The sequence below is a fragment of the Doryrhamphus excisus genome, chromosome 17 (genome assembly GCF_030265055.1).
Source record: "Doryrhamphus excisus isolate RoL2022-K1 chromosome 17, RoL_Dexc_1.0, whole genome shotgun sequence".
NCBI classification, from domain to species: Eukaryota; Metazoa; Chordata; class Actinopteri; order Syngnathiformes; family Syngnathidae; genus Doryrhamphus; species Doryrhamphus excisus.
The window spans coordinates 18,412,084-18,426,950 of NC_080482.1; the positions used below are offsets into that span (position 1 = coordinate 18,412,084).

At 42.3% G+C, this 14,867-nt stretch overlaps 1 protein-coding gene across 5 annotated transcripts in view; it reads left to right on the forward strand.

Moving 5' to 3' along the window:
• LOC131105363 (uncharacterized) overlaps positions 1-14,867 on the forward strand; it is a 193,918-nt gene that overhangs the window by 6,685 nt on the left and 172,366 nt on the right. For 2 of the 5 annotated variants that reach the window (XM_058053399.1, XM_058053396.1), the window contains exons 2-8: positions 304-1,009; positions 1,104-1,163; positions 1,270-1,460; positions 1,749-1,784; positions 1,873-1,980; positions 2,069-2,146; positions 2,222-3,337. In XM_058053399.1, coding sequence (XP_057909382.1) covers positions 1,923-1,980; positions 2,069-2,146; positions 2,222-2,988 — 903 coding nt within the window. In that variant the 5' untranslated portion in view covers positions 304-1,009; positions 1,104-1,163; positions 1,270-1,460; positions 1,749-1,784; positions 1,873-1,922 and the 3' untranslated portion in view covers positions 2,989-3,337. Of the gene's footprint in view, positions 1-12; positions 1,010-1,103; positions 1,164-1,269; positions 1,461-1,748; positions 1,785-1,872; positions 1,981-2,068; positions 2,147-2,221; positions 3,356-14,867 lie in introns of those variants that run through there. The other 3 variants (XM_058053400.1, XM_058053397.1, XM_058053398.1) reach the window with 3 other exon arrangements.

The following is a 14,867-nucleotide window of genomic DNA, read 5'->3' on the forward strand; positions in this document are numbered from 1 at the left end:
TACAATGTTATAGTTGTTCATGGATAAGTACAAATCATCTGTTAAATTAAACTCTTATGAGCTATTGTAAAGTGAACAAAGAAATTCAACAAACAAACATGACTGTAGTTGTTGCGATACCATTTAAGTATGGATGATAGTTTATAGACATTGCTTTAGTCTGTAAATGTTCTTGGAAAAGCTCATATATGACAACAATACATATATTTCATACATGTTGCTATCACATACTGTAACCTGTACTTGTATTCATGGTTTTGGATAATAATACATTATATTATTTCATTATTTCTGTCACTGTAGAGAAAAAATGAAGAGATTGTTTTTCCCCGGGCGAATCAGTGTGGTCTTCCGCAAGGGCCCACTGGGATTCCTGCTGCAGGATCCCACCGAGGAGGCCAGGCAAATTAAGGACAACCCGTCGAGGAGGGACAAGTCTCCTGTTGCACAGCAGGAGGTTGTAAGGCAATACGCCCTTGCAGTGGTCCGTCAGAGAGGGGGAGATGCTTCAGACCAAACTGAAGTACTGGGCGAGTACATCCTGCAGTTTGGGAAGTACAAAGATATGTCCTTCCGCTGGCTCCTGGAGAATGACATGGGATACACTGTGTATCTTATCCAAAGCCACCAGAGAGAGGAGGCTGCAGGAGTGCTGGTGGTTGAGGGGCATAGCAAGGACAGCCTTCTGTCATTCCTTCGCTATGCCCTCAGCTTCAAGGAAATTAATACTCTTCTTGAGTATGAGTCCCTAAAAACATCTGTGCCCGCCCCAGCAGCAGAGGATGACCAGCTGGTTGGATTTGATGCACGCGCCAGTAACACCTGGAGGGAGATTTGGGAGAGCAGGGATGATGGCTATGCAGCCTTCATCTTAAGAAGAAAGTGCGCGACGGGTACAAAAATGCACAAACTGCAACAGTACCTGCAGAAGCAGCAGCAGCAGCAACAGCAGCAACAGCAGCCCTCCACCTCTTTTACCATCGCCTCCACAACCTTTGATGAGAGCACGGTTGAGTCTTTTTAAAGTTATACTGCATTGCATATGTATGCATTGGACCATTTTAGTACTGTTGAATAACTATATTACCGCTCTTTCTTAATAGCTAAGGACGAAGACGAAGAGCTGGAGAAAGCCATGCTCAGCATCTCTCCAGATATACTCAGTATGTGCAGTTTATGGATATGTCCATGTTAGGCTCTTTTACTTTCCTAGCCTTGTCTATGTGTTTTGTATAAAGTAAATCACTCAAGTTTCTATGTGTTTTGTAGGTGGATCTGCTCCACCAACATTAGAGCTGCTACGGTTTTCAGGTCCAGGGCGAAGTTCTTAAATAACGACCGACCTCAAAGGGCATTTTGTGATTGCATGTGTTCTCGTCACGTTCTACTTTTGTTCCTTTCATGTGTGTTCTACCTACAGTCCAAGTGACTGACTATGAATTGATACAGCCTACGAGAGGGTAAGTATAATTTGAATACATTCTTTTGAATGGATGAAATGGTGAATGATGTTTGCTCACTAACGCCGGAAGCATGTGTTTGCAGTGAGCCATTCTACTTCTCCTGCTCTAGTTAAAGTTAGACTAGACCATCACAAAAAAGGTCTATTTAATTCTTTAAAAAGCCAAACCAAGTAGTTGAAGTAGCAAATGGCAGTTTGTTGTGAGTGACTCTACTAATACCCCTGAAACGCCAATATTTCATTCAATCAATCTTTCATCACGTTTTCTCCTTTTTTTTATACACAGAACATGCACCGACTGGCCCAGATGCACCAGACGATGGTAAAGGCTTTAAGTGATGTTTGACCATTTCAATCCAAACTGATTTACACTCACGGTAAAATGCACCACCGCCTCTTTCCTTGTGTAGCACCAGCTGTGCTGCCTCCAAAGATTCCAGTGCCTTTCCCACGGGAGTTGATGTTTCTGCTACCAGAGAAAACAAAGACCAAAGAAGAGACCGCACAGCCTGCCCCAGGTGGGTGATTCATCTTTCTATGTGACTGACTGCACCTGATATTAATATAATATTAACACAGTGTACATGTAATTTGGTTTCATTTTAGAAACTGCATGTGCTCCTGGGAGCCCTGTAGCCTCCACTCTATCTGCAGCAGAGCCACAGTCTGCACAGCGACCCCACAGTAAGTAACACAGCAGTATAGTGTCACATTAAAAAGGGTGTCAAAATTGACATGTGCATGTCTGTTTCCAACTAGACCAACCACCAGTCCCACCTACGGCAGTCCCACCTACGCCTCCACCTCAACAATTTCTGTCATTTGACCAGGAGGTCAATAAGTGGAACTGCACACACCAGCAGAAAATATGGATGAAGTTGGAACTGGAGTCCATGGGTCTGTGGCCAGGCTCCCGCCCTGTCAACAACCCTATGAAAACCTTCTCCCTGTGGCGCTTACCTCCCCAGCCTGAGCTGATTGACAGTATTTATGATCTGCCGTCCCCAAAGTATTTTCATCTTCATCCCTTTTTCGTCTGGAAGCCGGAAAATGACTACTTGATGGGGCGGCTAAAAAACAACTACACCCTGCCGTGCTCTGGTGACTGTTCTCAGCCACGTGTTGTCTCTGCTGGAGTCGGGAGACCGCGAGTGATTGTGGGCCTCACTGGACAATACTACCTGCTCTCCTCCAGGCTGTGCTGTAAGAGCTGCAATAACAGGTGGTATTCCGACAACCCGCTCTGGCTGGAAAAGCTTCCCAAGAGGTTTACCAATCTGTTGCCAGCGTTACTGACTTACAAGAAGGCCATCTGTAAGTCAGTACTGGATGAGTTGAGACGGACTGGAAAATCACCCACAGACATGGCAAATCAGGTCAACAAGATGTTGCATCTCAAGTATGAGCGTGCCAACTCCGTGCCAAGCCATCTCCTGTGCTGCCAGAATGTCATGGATGGAGAGGCAGGAACTTATGGCGGCCAAAAGACCATCACTCAGTTCCTTCGGCAGGAGCGAAAACCGTAGCCTTTTGGGGGCTACAGTGATGGCTGGAACGGGGTCTCTGTGTCTGCCCACTACCTCACCGACTGCTTGCTGCATGAGTTCCGGAACCAGAAGGACACCATTCAGCGGATGCTGCAGGGTACCTTTGGACAGGCTTTCCGCTCAGACCACACCCGGAAAGTGGCCAAGAAAGTCACCTTTTCATCTGGTGTCATGTCGTCATACGCTGTGATGAATGAGAACTGGATGATCCTGTCCTGGGTCATGGTGCAGTCTGAGATGGACAAAACCCTGCGGCCGATGTATGAGGGTCTCTCAAACCCTCAAACAGGGCTGGCATTGAGAAAGCCCAGTTTCAGTGGGTTGACAGGTGAGACTTCATCACTATAACCAGAAATGTTTAATCAGAAATTAACTCTATTAAGTGTCATTATTATGGACTGGCTCAGTAGCCAGCCCATAGACTGCTACTGCAAGTAGCAGTCTATGGGCTGGCTACTGAGCCAGCCCATATTGTTATTCCTTGTGCGTTTAGTTATGGACTGGCCCAGTAGCCAGCCCATAGACTGCTACTTGCAGTAGCAGTCTATGGGCTGGCTACTGAGCCAGCCCATATTGTTATTCCTTGTGCGTTTAGTTATGGACTGGCCCAGTAGCCAGCCCATAGACTGCTACTTGCAGTAGCAGTCTATGGGCTGGCTACTGAGCCAGCCCATATTGTTATTGCTGTTTAGTTATTATTATGGACTGGGCTCAGTAGCCAGCCCATAGACTGCTACTTGCAGTAGCAGTCTATGGGCTGGCTACTGAGCCAGCCCATATTGTTATTGCTGTTTAGTTATTATTCCGTATATCTTAATCTTCCACTTTTTGCGCGCGTAATGCGGCCAAAACCGCAAGAAGGACCCCCACACATGTTACACCGCCGGAAACGTGGCGCTCGGGACTACAGCGGTATTTAGTTTTTGGAAAGTTTTGTGTAACCATGGCGACGCTATTAACGAAAACGTTAAAAAATGGGCCACTTGATTAGGGAATCGCTGTTCTATTTTTAGAACAGCACATAGAAAACGAGAATTTACAGACTTTTCACAGCCTTTTAGCTCAGCCATACGGCCACGTAGAAACGTGATTGATGGCTCATTTTTGAGATAAACGTCTGAACTCTCTCTGTGGCTAAATGCTAATTGCTAGCATGTTAGCATGTTAGCATTTAAGCTAATTTACTCATGTCTAAAGGCAAATACACACATGGCATGATGTAGGGAGGTCATAGGACAACCTTGGCAGTTTCTAAACTTGAGGCTCTCTTGCTAGGTGCTAGCATGTTAGCCGTTAGCATGTTAGCATTTAAGCTAATTTACTCATGTCTAAAGGAAAATACACACATGGCATGATGTAGGGAGGTTATAGGACAACCTTGGCACTTTCTAAACTTGAGGCTCTCTTGCTAGGTGCTAGCATGATAACTGTTAGCATGTTAGCCTTTAAGCTAATTTACTCACGTTTAAAGGCAAATACACACATGGCATGATATAGGGAGGTTATAGGACAACCTTGGCACTTTCTAAACTTGAAACCCTCTTGCTAGGTGCTAACATGGTAGCCGTTAGCATGTTAGCATTTAAGCTAATTTACTCATGTCTTCAGGCAAATACACATATGGCATGGTGTAGGGAGGTTATAGGACAACCTTGGCACTTTCTAAACTTGAGGCTGTCTTGCTAGGTGCTAGCATAATGATTGTTAGCATGTTAGCATTTAAGCTCATTTACTCACGTTTAAAGGTAAATATACACATGACATGATGTGGGGAGGTTATAGTACAACCTTGGTAGTTTCTAAACTTGAGGCTGTCTTGCTAGGTGCTAGCATGTTAGCCGTTAGCATGTTAGCATTTAAGCTAATTTACTCATGTCTAAAGGCAAATACACACATGGCATGATGTAGGGAGGTTATAGGACAACCTTGGCACTTTCTAAACTTGGGACTCTCTTGCTAGGTGCTAGCATGATGACTGTTAGCATGTTAGCATTTAAGCTAATTTGCTCATGTTTAAAGGCAAATACACATATGCATGATGCAGGGACATTATAGGACATCCTTGGCAGTTTCTAAACTTGAGGCTGTCTTGCTAGGTGCTAGCATGTTAGCCGTTAGCATGTTAGCATTTAAGCTAATTTACTCATGTCTAAAGGCAAATACACACATGGCATGATGTAGGGAGGTTATAGGACAACCTTGGCACTTTCTAAACTTGAGGCCCTCTTGCTAGGTGCTAGCATGATAACTGTTAGCATGTTAGCATTTAAGCTAATTTACTCACGTTTAAAGGCATATACACACATGGCATGATGTAGGGAGGTTATAGGACAACCTTGGCACTTTCTAAACTTGAGGCTCTCTTGCTAGGTGCTAGCATAATGATTGTTAGCATGTTAGCATTTAAGCTAATTTATTCACGTTTAAAGGCAAATACACACATGCATGATGCAGGGACGTCATAGGACATCCTTGGCAGTTTCTAAACTTGAGGCTCTCTTGCTAGGTGCTAGCATGATAACTGTTAGCATGTTAGCATTTAAGCTAATTTACTCATGTTTAAAGGCAAATACACACATGGCATGATGTAGGGAGGTTATAGGACAACCTTGGCACTTTCTCAACTTGATGCTGTCTTGCTAGGTGCTAGCATGGTAGCCGTTAGCATGTTAGCATTTTAGCTAATTTACTTATATCTTCAGGCAAAAACACATATGGCATGGTGTAGGGAGGTTATAGGACAACCTTGGCACTTTCTAAACTTGAGGCTCTCTTGCTAGGTGCTAGCATAATGATTGTTAGCATGTTAGCATTTAAGCTAATTTACTCACGTTTAAAGGTAAATACACACATGGCAAGATATAGGGAGGTTATAGGACAACCTTGACACTTTCTAAACTTGAAACCCTCTTGCTAGGTGCTAGCATATTAGCCGTTAGCATGTTAGCATTTAACCTAATTTACTCATGTCTAAAGGCAAATACACACATGGCATGATGTAGGGAGGTTATAGGACAACCTTGGCACTTTCTAAACTTGGGACTCTCTTGCTAGGTGCTAGCATGATGACTGTTAGCATGTTAGCATTTAAGCTAATTTGCTCATGTTTAAAGGCAAATTAACACATGCATGATGCAGGGACGTTATAGGACATCCTTGGCAGTTTCTAAACTTGAGGCTGTCTTGCTAGGTGCTAGTATGTTAGCCGTTAGCATGTTAGCATTTAAGCTAATTTACTCATGTCTAAAGGCAAATACACACATGGCATGATGTAGGGAGGTTATAGGACAACCTTGGCACTTTCTAAACTTGAGGGTCTCTTGCTAGGTGCTAGCATGATAACTTTTAGCATGTTAGCATTTAAGCTAATTTACTCACGTTTAAAGGCAAATACACACATGGCATGATGTAGGGAGGTTATAGGACAACCTTGGCACTTTCTAAATTTGAAACCCTCTTGCTAGGTGCTAACATGGTAGCCGTTAGCGTGTTAGCATTTAAGCTAATTTACTCATGTCTAAAGGCAAATACACACATGGCATGATGTAGGGAGGTTATAGGACAACCTTGGCACTTTCTCAACTTGATGCTCTCTTGCTAGGTGCTAAAATGTTAGCCGTTAGCATGTTAGCATTTAAGCTAATTTACTCATGTCTTCAGGCAAATACACATATGGCATGGTGTAGGGAAGTTATAGGACAACCTTGGTACTTTCTAAACTTGAGGCTGTCTTGCTAGGTGCTAGCATAATGATTGTTAGCATGTTAGCATTTAAGCTAATTTACTCACGTTTAAAGGCAAATATACACATGACATGATGTGGGGAGGTTATAGGACAACCTTGGTAGTTTCTAAACTTGAGGCTGTCTTGCTAGGTGCTAGCATTTTAGCCGTTAGCATGTTAGTATTTAAGCTAATTTACTCATGTCTAAAGGCAAATACACACATGGCATGATGTAGGGATGTTATAGGACAACCTTGGCACTTTCTAAACTTGGGACTCTCTTGCTAGGTGCTAGCATGATGACTGTTAGCATGTTAGCATTTAAGCTAATTTGCTCATGTTTAAAGGCAAATACACATATGCATGATGCAGGGACGTTATAGGACATCCTTGGCAGTTTCTAAACTTGAGGCTGTCTTGCTAGGTGCTAGCATGTTAGCCGTTAGCATGTTAGCATTTAAGCTAATTTACTCATGTCTAAAGGCAAATACACACATGGCATGATGTAGGGAGGTTATAGGACAACCTTGGCACTTTCTAAACTTGAGGGTCTCTTGCTAGGTGCTAGCATGATAACTGTTAGCATGTTAGCATTTAAGCTAATTTACTCACGTTTAAAGGCATATACACACATGGCATGATATAGGGAGGTTGAAGGACAACCTTGGCACTTTGTAAACTTGAAACTCTCTTGCTAGGTGATAGCATGTTAGCCGTTAGCATGTTAGCATTTAAGCTAATTTACTCATGTCTTCAGACAAATACACACATGGCATGGTGTAGGGAGGTTATAGGACAACCTTGGCGCTTTCTAAACTTGAGGCTCTCTTGCTAGGTGCTAGCATGATAACTGTTAGCATGTTAGCATCTAAGCTAATTTACTCACGTTTAAAGGCAAATACACACATGGCATGATATAGGGAGGTTATAGGACAACCTTGGCACTTTGTAAACTTGAAACCCTCTTGCTAGGTGCTAGCATGGTAGCCGTTAGCATGTTAGCATTTAAGCTAATTTACTCATGTCTAAAGGCAAATACACACATGGCATGATGTAGGGAGGCTATAGGACAACCTTGGCACTTTCTCAACTTGATGCTCTCTTGCTAGGTGCTAGCGTGGTAGCCGTTAGCATGTTAACATTTAAGCTAATTTACTCATGTCTAAAGGCAAATACACACATGGCATGATGTAGGTAGGTTATAGGACAACCTTGGCACTTTCTAAACTTGAGGCCCTCTTGCTAGGTGCTAGCATGGTAGCCGTTAGCACGTTAGCATTTAAGCTAATTTACTCATGTCTAAAGGCAAATACACACATGGCATGATATAGGGAGGTTATAGGACAACCTTGGCACTTTGTAAACTTGAAACCCTCTTGCTAGGTGCTAGCATGGTAGCCGTTAGCATGTTAGCATTTAAGCTAATTTACTCATGTATACAGGCAAATACACACATGGCATGGTGTAGGGATGTTACAGGACAACCTTGGCACTTTCTAAAGTTGAGGTTCTCTTGCTAGGTGCTAGCATGATAACTGTTAGCATGTTAGCATTTAAGCTAATTTACTCATGATTAAAGTCTACTAAGCACATGTCATGATGTGGGGAGGTTATAGGACAACCTTGGTACTTTCTAAACTTGAGGCCCTCTTGCTAGGTGCTAGCATGATGACTGTTAGCATGTTAGCATTTTAGCTAATTTACTCATATCTAAAGGAAAATACACACATGGCATGGTGTAGGGATGTTACAGGACAACCTTGGCACTTTCTAAAGTTGAGGTTCTCTTGCTAGGTGCTAGCATGATAACTGTTAGCATGTTAGCATTCAAGCTAATTTACTCACGTTTAAAGGCAAATACACACATGGCATGATATAGGGAGGTTATAGGACAACCTTGGCACTTTCTAAACTTGGGACTCTCTTGCTAGGTGCTAGCATGTTAGCCGTTCGCATGTTAGCATTTAAGGTAATTTGCTCACGTTTAAAGGCAAATACACACATGGCATGATGTGGGGAGGTTATAGGACAACCTTGGTAGTTTCTAAACTTAAGGCTGTCTTGCTAGGTGCCAGCATGTTAGCCGTTAGCATGTTAGCATTTAAGGTAATTTACTCATGTCTAAAGGCAAATACACACATGGCATGATGTAGGGATGTTATAGGACAACCTTGGCACTTTCTAAACTTGGGACTCTCTTGCTAGGTGCTAGCATGATAACTGTTAGCATGTTAGCATTTAAGCTAATTTACCCAAGTTTAAAGGCAAATACACACATGGCATGATATAGGGAGGTTGAAGGACAACCTTGGCACTTTGTAAACTTGAAACTCTCTTGCTAGGTGCTAGCATGTTAGCCGTTAGCATGTTAGCATTTAAGCTAATTTACTCATGTCTAAAGGCAAATACACACATGACATGATGTAGGGAGGTTATAGGACAACCTTGGCACTTTCTAAACTTGAGGGTCTCTTGCTAGGTGCTAGCATGATGACTGTTAGCATGTTAGCATTTAAGCTAATTTGCTCATGTTTAAAGGCAAATACACACATGCATGATGCAGGGACGTTATAGGACATCCTTGGCACTTTCTAAACTTGAGGCTCTCTTGCTAGGTGCTAGCATAATGACTGTTAGCGTGTTAGCATATAAGCTAATTTACTCACGTTAAAAGGCAAATACATACATGGCATGATGTGGGGAGGTTATAGGACAACCTTGGCAGTTTCTAAACTTCAGGCCCTCTTGCTAGGTGCTAGCATGGTAGCCGTTAGCATGTTAGCATTTAAGCTAATTTACTCACGTTTAAAGGCAAATACACACATGGCATGATATAGGGAAGTTATAGGACGACCTTGGCACTTTCTAAACTTGATGCTCTCTTGCTAGATTCTAGCATGGTAGCCGTTAGCATGTTAGCATTTAAGCTAATTTACTCATGTCTTCAGGCAAATACACATATGGCATGGTGTAGGGAGGTTATAGGACAACCTTGGCACTTTCTAAACTTGAGGCTCTCTTGCTAGGTGCTAGCATAATGATTGTTAGCATGTTAGCATTTAAGCTAATTTACTCACGTTTAAAGGCAAATACACACATGACATGATGTGGGGAGGCTATAGGACAACCTTGGTAGTTTCTAAACTTGAGGCTGTCTTGCTAGGTGCTAGCATGTTAGCCGTTAGCATGTTAGCATTTAAGCTAATTTACTCATGTCTAAAGGCAAATACACACATGGCATGATGTAGGGAGGTTACAGGACAACCTTGTCACTTTCTAAACTTGGGACTCTCTAGCTAGGTGCTAGCATGATGACTGTTAGCATGTTAGCATTTAAGCTAATTTGCTCATGTTTAAAGGCAAATTTACACATGCATGATGCAGGGACGTTATAGGACATCCTTGGCAGTTTCTAAACTTGAGGCTGTCTTGCTAGGTGCTAGTATGTTAGCCGTTAGCATGTTAGCATTTAAGCTAATTTACTCATGTCTAAAGGCAAATACACACATGGCATGATGTAGGGAGGTTATAGGACAACCTTGGCACTTTCTAAACTTGAGGGTCTCTTGCTAGGTGCTAGCATGATAACTGTTAGCATGTTAGCATTGAAGCTAATTTACTCACGTTTAAAGGCAAATACACACATGGCATGATAAAGGGAGGTTGAAGGACAACCTTGGCACTTTGTAAACTTGAAACTCTCTTGCTAGGTGCTAGCATGGTAGCCGTTAGCATGTTAGCATTTAAGCTAATTTACTCATGTCTTCAGGCAAATACACATATGGCATGGTGTAGGGAGGTTATAGGACAACCTTGGCACTTTCTAAACTTGGGACTCTCTTGCTAGGTGCTAAAATGATGACTGTTAGCATGTTAGCATTTAAGCTAATTTGCTCATGTTTAAAGGCAAATACACATATGCATGATGCAGGGACGTTATAGGACATCCTTGGCAGTTTCTAAACTTGAGGCTGTCTTGCTAGGTGCTAGCATGTTAGCCGTTAGCATGTTAGCATTTAAGCTAATTTACTCATGTCTAAAGGCAAATACACACATGGCATGATGTAGGGAGGTTATAGGACAACCTTGGCACTTTCTAAACTTGAGGGTCTCTTGCTAGGTGCTAGCATGATAACTGTTAGCATGTTAGCATTTAAGCTAATTTACTCACGTTTAAAGGCATATACACACATGCATGATGCAGGGACGTTATAGGACATCCTTGGCACTTTCTAAACTTGAGGCTCTCTTGCTAGGTGCTAGCATGATAACTGTTAGCATGTTAGCATTTAAGCTAATTTACTCATGTTTAAAGGCAAATACACACATGGCATGATGTAGGGAGGTTATAGGACAACCTTGGCACTTTCTAAACTTGAGGCTCTCTTGCTAGGTGCTAGCATAATGATTGTTAGCATGTTAGCATTTAAGCTAATTTACTCAAGTTTAAAGGCAATTACACACTTGGCATGATGTGGGGACACTATGGGACTGCATCAACTTTTTCCGTACTTGAGGCTTTCTTGCTAGGTGCTACCGCGGTAGCCGTTGGCGCACCGGGCCCGAGGTTCACAGCACAGGTGGCCAGTCCATCAAAATTTCCGCGGGAATTTTCTAGTTATTATTATATCTTAATCTTCCCTTTTTTGCGCGCGTAATGCGGCCAAAACCGCAAGAAGGACCCCCACACATGTTACACCGTCGGAATCGTGACGCTCGGGACTACAGCGGTATTTATTTTTTGGAACGTTTTGTGTAACCATGGCGACGCTATTAACCGAAACGTTCAAAAATGGGCCAGTTGATTAGGTACAGAATTCTATTTTTAGAACAGCCGCATTCCAGAGAAAACGAGAATTTACAGACATTTCACAGCCTTGTAGCTCAGCCATACGGCCACGTAGAAACGTGGTTGATGGCTCATTTTTTAGATAAACTTCTGAACTCTCTCTGTGGCTAAATGCTAATTGTTAGCATGTTAGCATGTTAGCATTTAAGCTAATTTACTCATGTTTAAAGGCAAATACACCCATGGCATGATGCAGGGAGGTTCTAGGACAACCTTGGCAGTTTCTAAACTTGAGGCTCTCTTGCTAGGTGCTAGCATGGACCCGTTAGCATGTTAGCATTTAAGCTAATTTTCTCACGTTTAAAGGCAATTGCACACATGGCATGATGTAGGGAGGTTATAGGACAACCTTAGCAGTTTCTAAACTTGAGGCTCTCTTGGTAGGTGCTGGCATGGTAGCCGTTAGCATGTTACCATTTAAGCTAATTTACTCATGTCTAAAGGCAAATACACATATGAAATGGTGTAGGGAGGTTATAGGACAACCTTGGCACTTTCTAAACTTGAGGCTCTCTTGCTAGGTGCTAGCATAATGATTGTTAGCATGTTAGCATTTAAGCTAATTTACTCACGTTTAAAGGCAAATACACACATGACATGATGTGGGGAGGTTATAGGACAACCTTGGTAGTTTCTAAACTTGAGGCTGTCTTGCTAGGTGCTAGCATGTTAGCCGTTAGCATGTTAGCATTTAAGCTAATTTACTCATGTCTAAAGGCAAATACACACATGGCATGATGTAGGGAGGTTATAGGACAACCTTGGCACTTTCTAAACTTGAGGGTCTCTTGCTAGGTGCTAGCATGATAACTGTTAGCATGTTAGCATTTAAGCTAATTTACTCACGTTTAAAGGCAAATACACACATGGCATGATATAGGGAGGTTGAAGGACAACCTTGGCACTTTGTAAACTTGAAACTCTCTTGCTAGGTGCTAGCATGTTAGCCGTTAGCGTGTTAGCATTTAAGCTAATTTACTCATGTCTAAATGCAAATACACACATGACATGATGTAGGGAGGTTATAGGACAACCTTGGCACTTTCTAAACTTGAGGGTCTCTTGCTAGGTGCTAGCATGATGACTTTTAGCATGTTAGCATTTAAGCTAATTTGCTCATGTTTAAAGGCAAATACACACATGCATGATGCAGGGACGTTATAGGACATCCTTGGCACTTTCTAAACTTGAGGCTCTCTTGCTAGGTGCTAGCATAATGACTGTTAGCATGTTAGCATATAAGCTAATTTACTCACGTTTAAAGGCAAATACACAAATGGCATGATGTGGGGAGGTTATAGGACAACCTTGGCAGTTTCTAAACTTAAGGCCCTCTTGCTAGGTGCTAGCATGGTAGCCGTTAGCATGTTAGCATTTAAGCTAATTTACTCATGTCTACAGGCAAATGCACACATGACATGATGTAGGGAGGTTATAGGACAACCTTGGCACTTTCTAAACTTGAGGCTCTCTTGCTAGGTGCTAGCATAATGACTGTTAGCGTGTTAGCATTTAAGCTAATTTACTCATGTCTAAAGGCAAATACACACATGGCATGATGTAGGGAGGTTATAGGACAAACTTGGCACTTTCTAAACTTGAGGCTCTCTTGCTAGGTGCTAGCATGACGACTGTTAGCATGTTAGCATTTAAGCTAATTTACTCACATTTGAAGGCAAATACACACATGGCATGATATAGGGAGGTTATAGGACAACCTTGGCACTTTCTAAACTTGAGGCTCTCTTGCTAGGTGCTAGCATGATGACTGTTAGCATGTTAGCATTTAAGCTAATTTACTCACATTTAAAGGCAAATACACACATGGCATGATGTCGGGAGGTTATAGGACAACCTTGGCACTTTCTAAACTTGAGGCTCTCTTGCTAGGTGCTAGCATGATAACTGTTAGCATGTTAACATTTAAGCTAATTTACTCACGTTTAAAGGCAAATACACACATGGCATGATATAGAGAGGTTATAGGACAACCTTTGTAGTTTCTAAACTTGAGGCCATCTTGCTAGGTGCTAGCAGGGTAGCCGTTAGCATGTTAGCATTTAAGCTAATTTACTCAAGTTTAAAGGCAAATACACATATGGCATGATGTAGGGAGGTTATAGGACAACCTTGGCACTTTCTAAATTTGAGGCCCTCTTGCTAGGTGCTAGCATGACGACTGTTAGCATGTTAGCATTTAAGCTAATTTACTCACATTTAAAGGCAAATACACACATGGCATGATGTAGGGAGGTTATAGGACAACCTTGGCACTTTCTAAACTTGAGGCTCTCTTGCTAGGTGCTAGCATGATAACTGTTAGCATGTTAGCATTTAAGCTAAATTACTCAAGTTTAAAGGCAAATACACATATGGCATGATATAGGGAGGTTATAGGACAACCTTGGCACTTCTCGAAATTGAAACCCTCTTGCTAGGTGCTAGCATGGTAGCCGTTAGCATGTTAGCATTTAAGCTAATTTACTCATGTGTAAAGGCAAATACACACATGGCATGATATAGGGAGGTTATAGGACAACCTTGGCGCTTTCTAAACTTGAGGCTCTGTTGCTAGGTGCTAGCATGATAACTGTTAGCATGTTAGCATCCAAGCTAATTTTCTCACATTTAAAGGCAAATACACACATGGCATGATATAGGGAGGTTGTAGGACAACCTTGGCACTTTGTAAACTTGAAACCCTATTGCTAGGTGCTAGCATGGTAGCCGTTAGCATGTTAGCATTTAAGCTAATTTACTCATGTCTTCAGGCAAATACACACATGGCATGATGTGGGGAGGTTATAGGACAACCTTGGCAGTATCTAAACTTGTGGCTCTCTTGCTAGGTGCTAGCATGATGACTGTTAGCATGTTAGCATTTAAGCTAATTTGCTCATGTTTAAAGGCAAATACACACATGGCATGATATAGGGAGGTTGAAGGACAACCTTGGCACTTTGTAAACTTGAAACTCTCTTGCTAGGTGCTAGCATTTTAGCCGTTCGCATGTTAGCATTTAAGCTAATTTGCTCACGTTTAAAGGCAAATACAAACATGGCATGATGTGGGGAGGTTATAGGACAACCCTGGCAGTTTCTAAACTTGATGCTCTCTTGCTAGGTGCTAGCATGGTAGCCGTTAGCATGTTAGCATTTAGGCTAATTTACTCATGTCTACAGGCAAATACACACATGGCATGGTGTAGTGATGTTACAGGACAACCTTGGCACTTCCTAAAGTTGAGGTTCTCTTGCTAGGTGCTAGCATGATAACTGTTAGCAT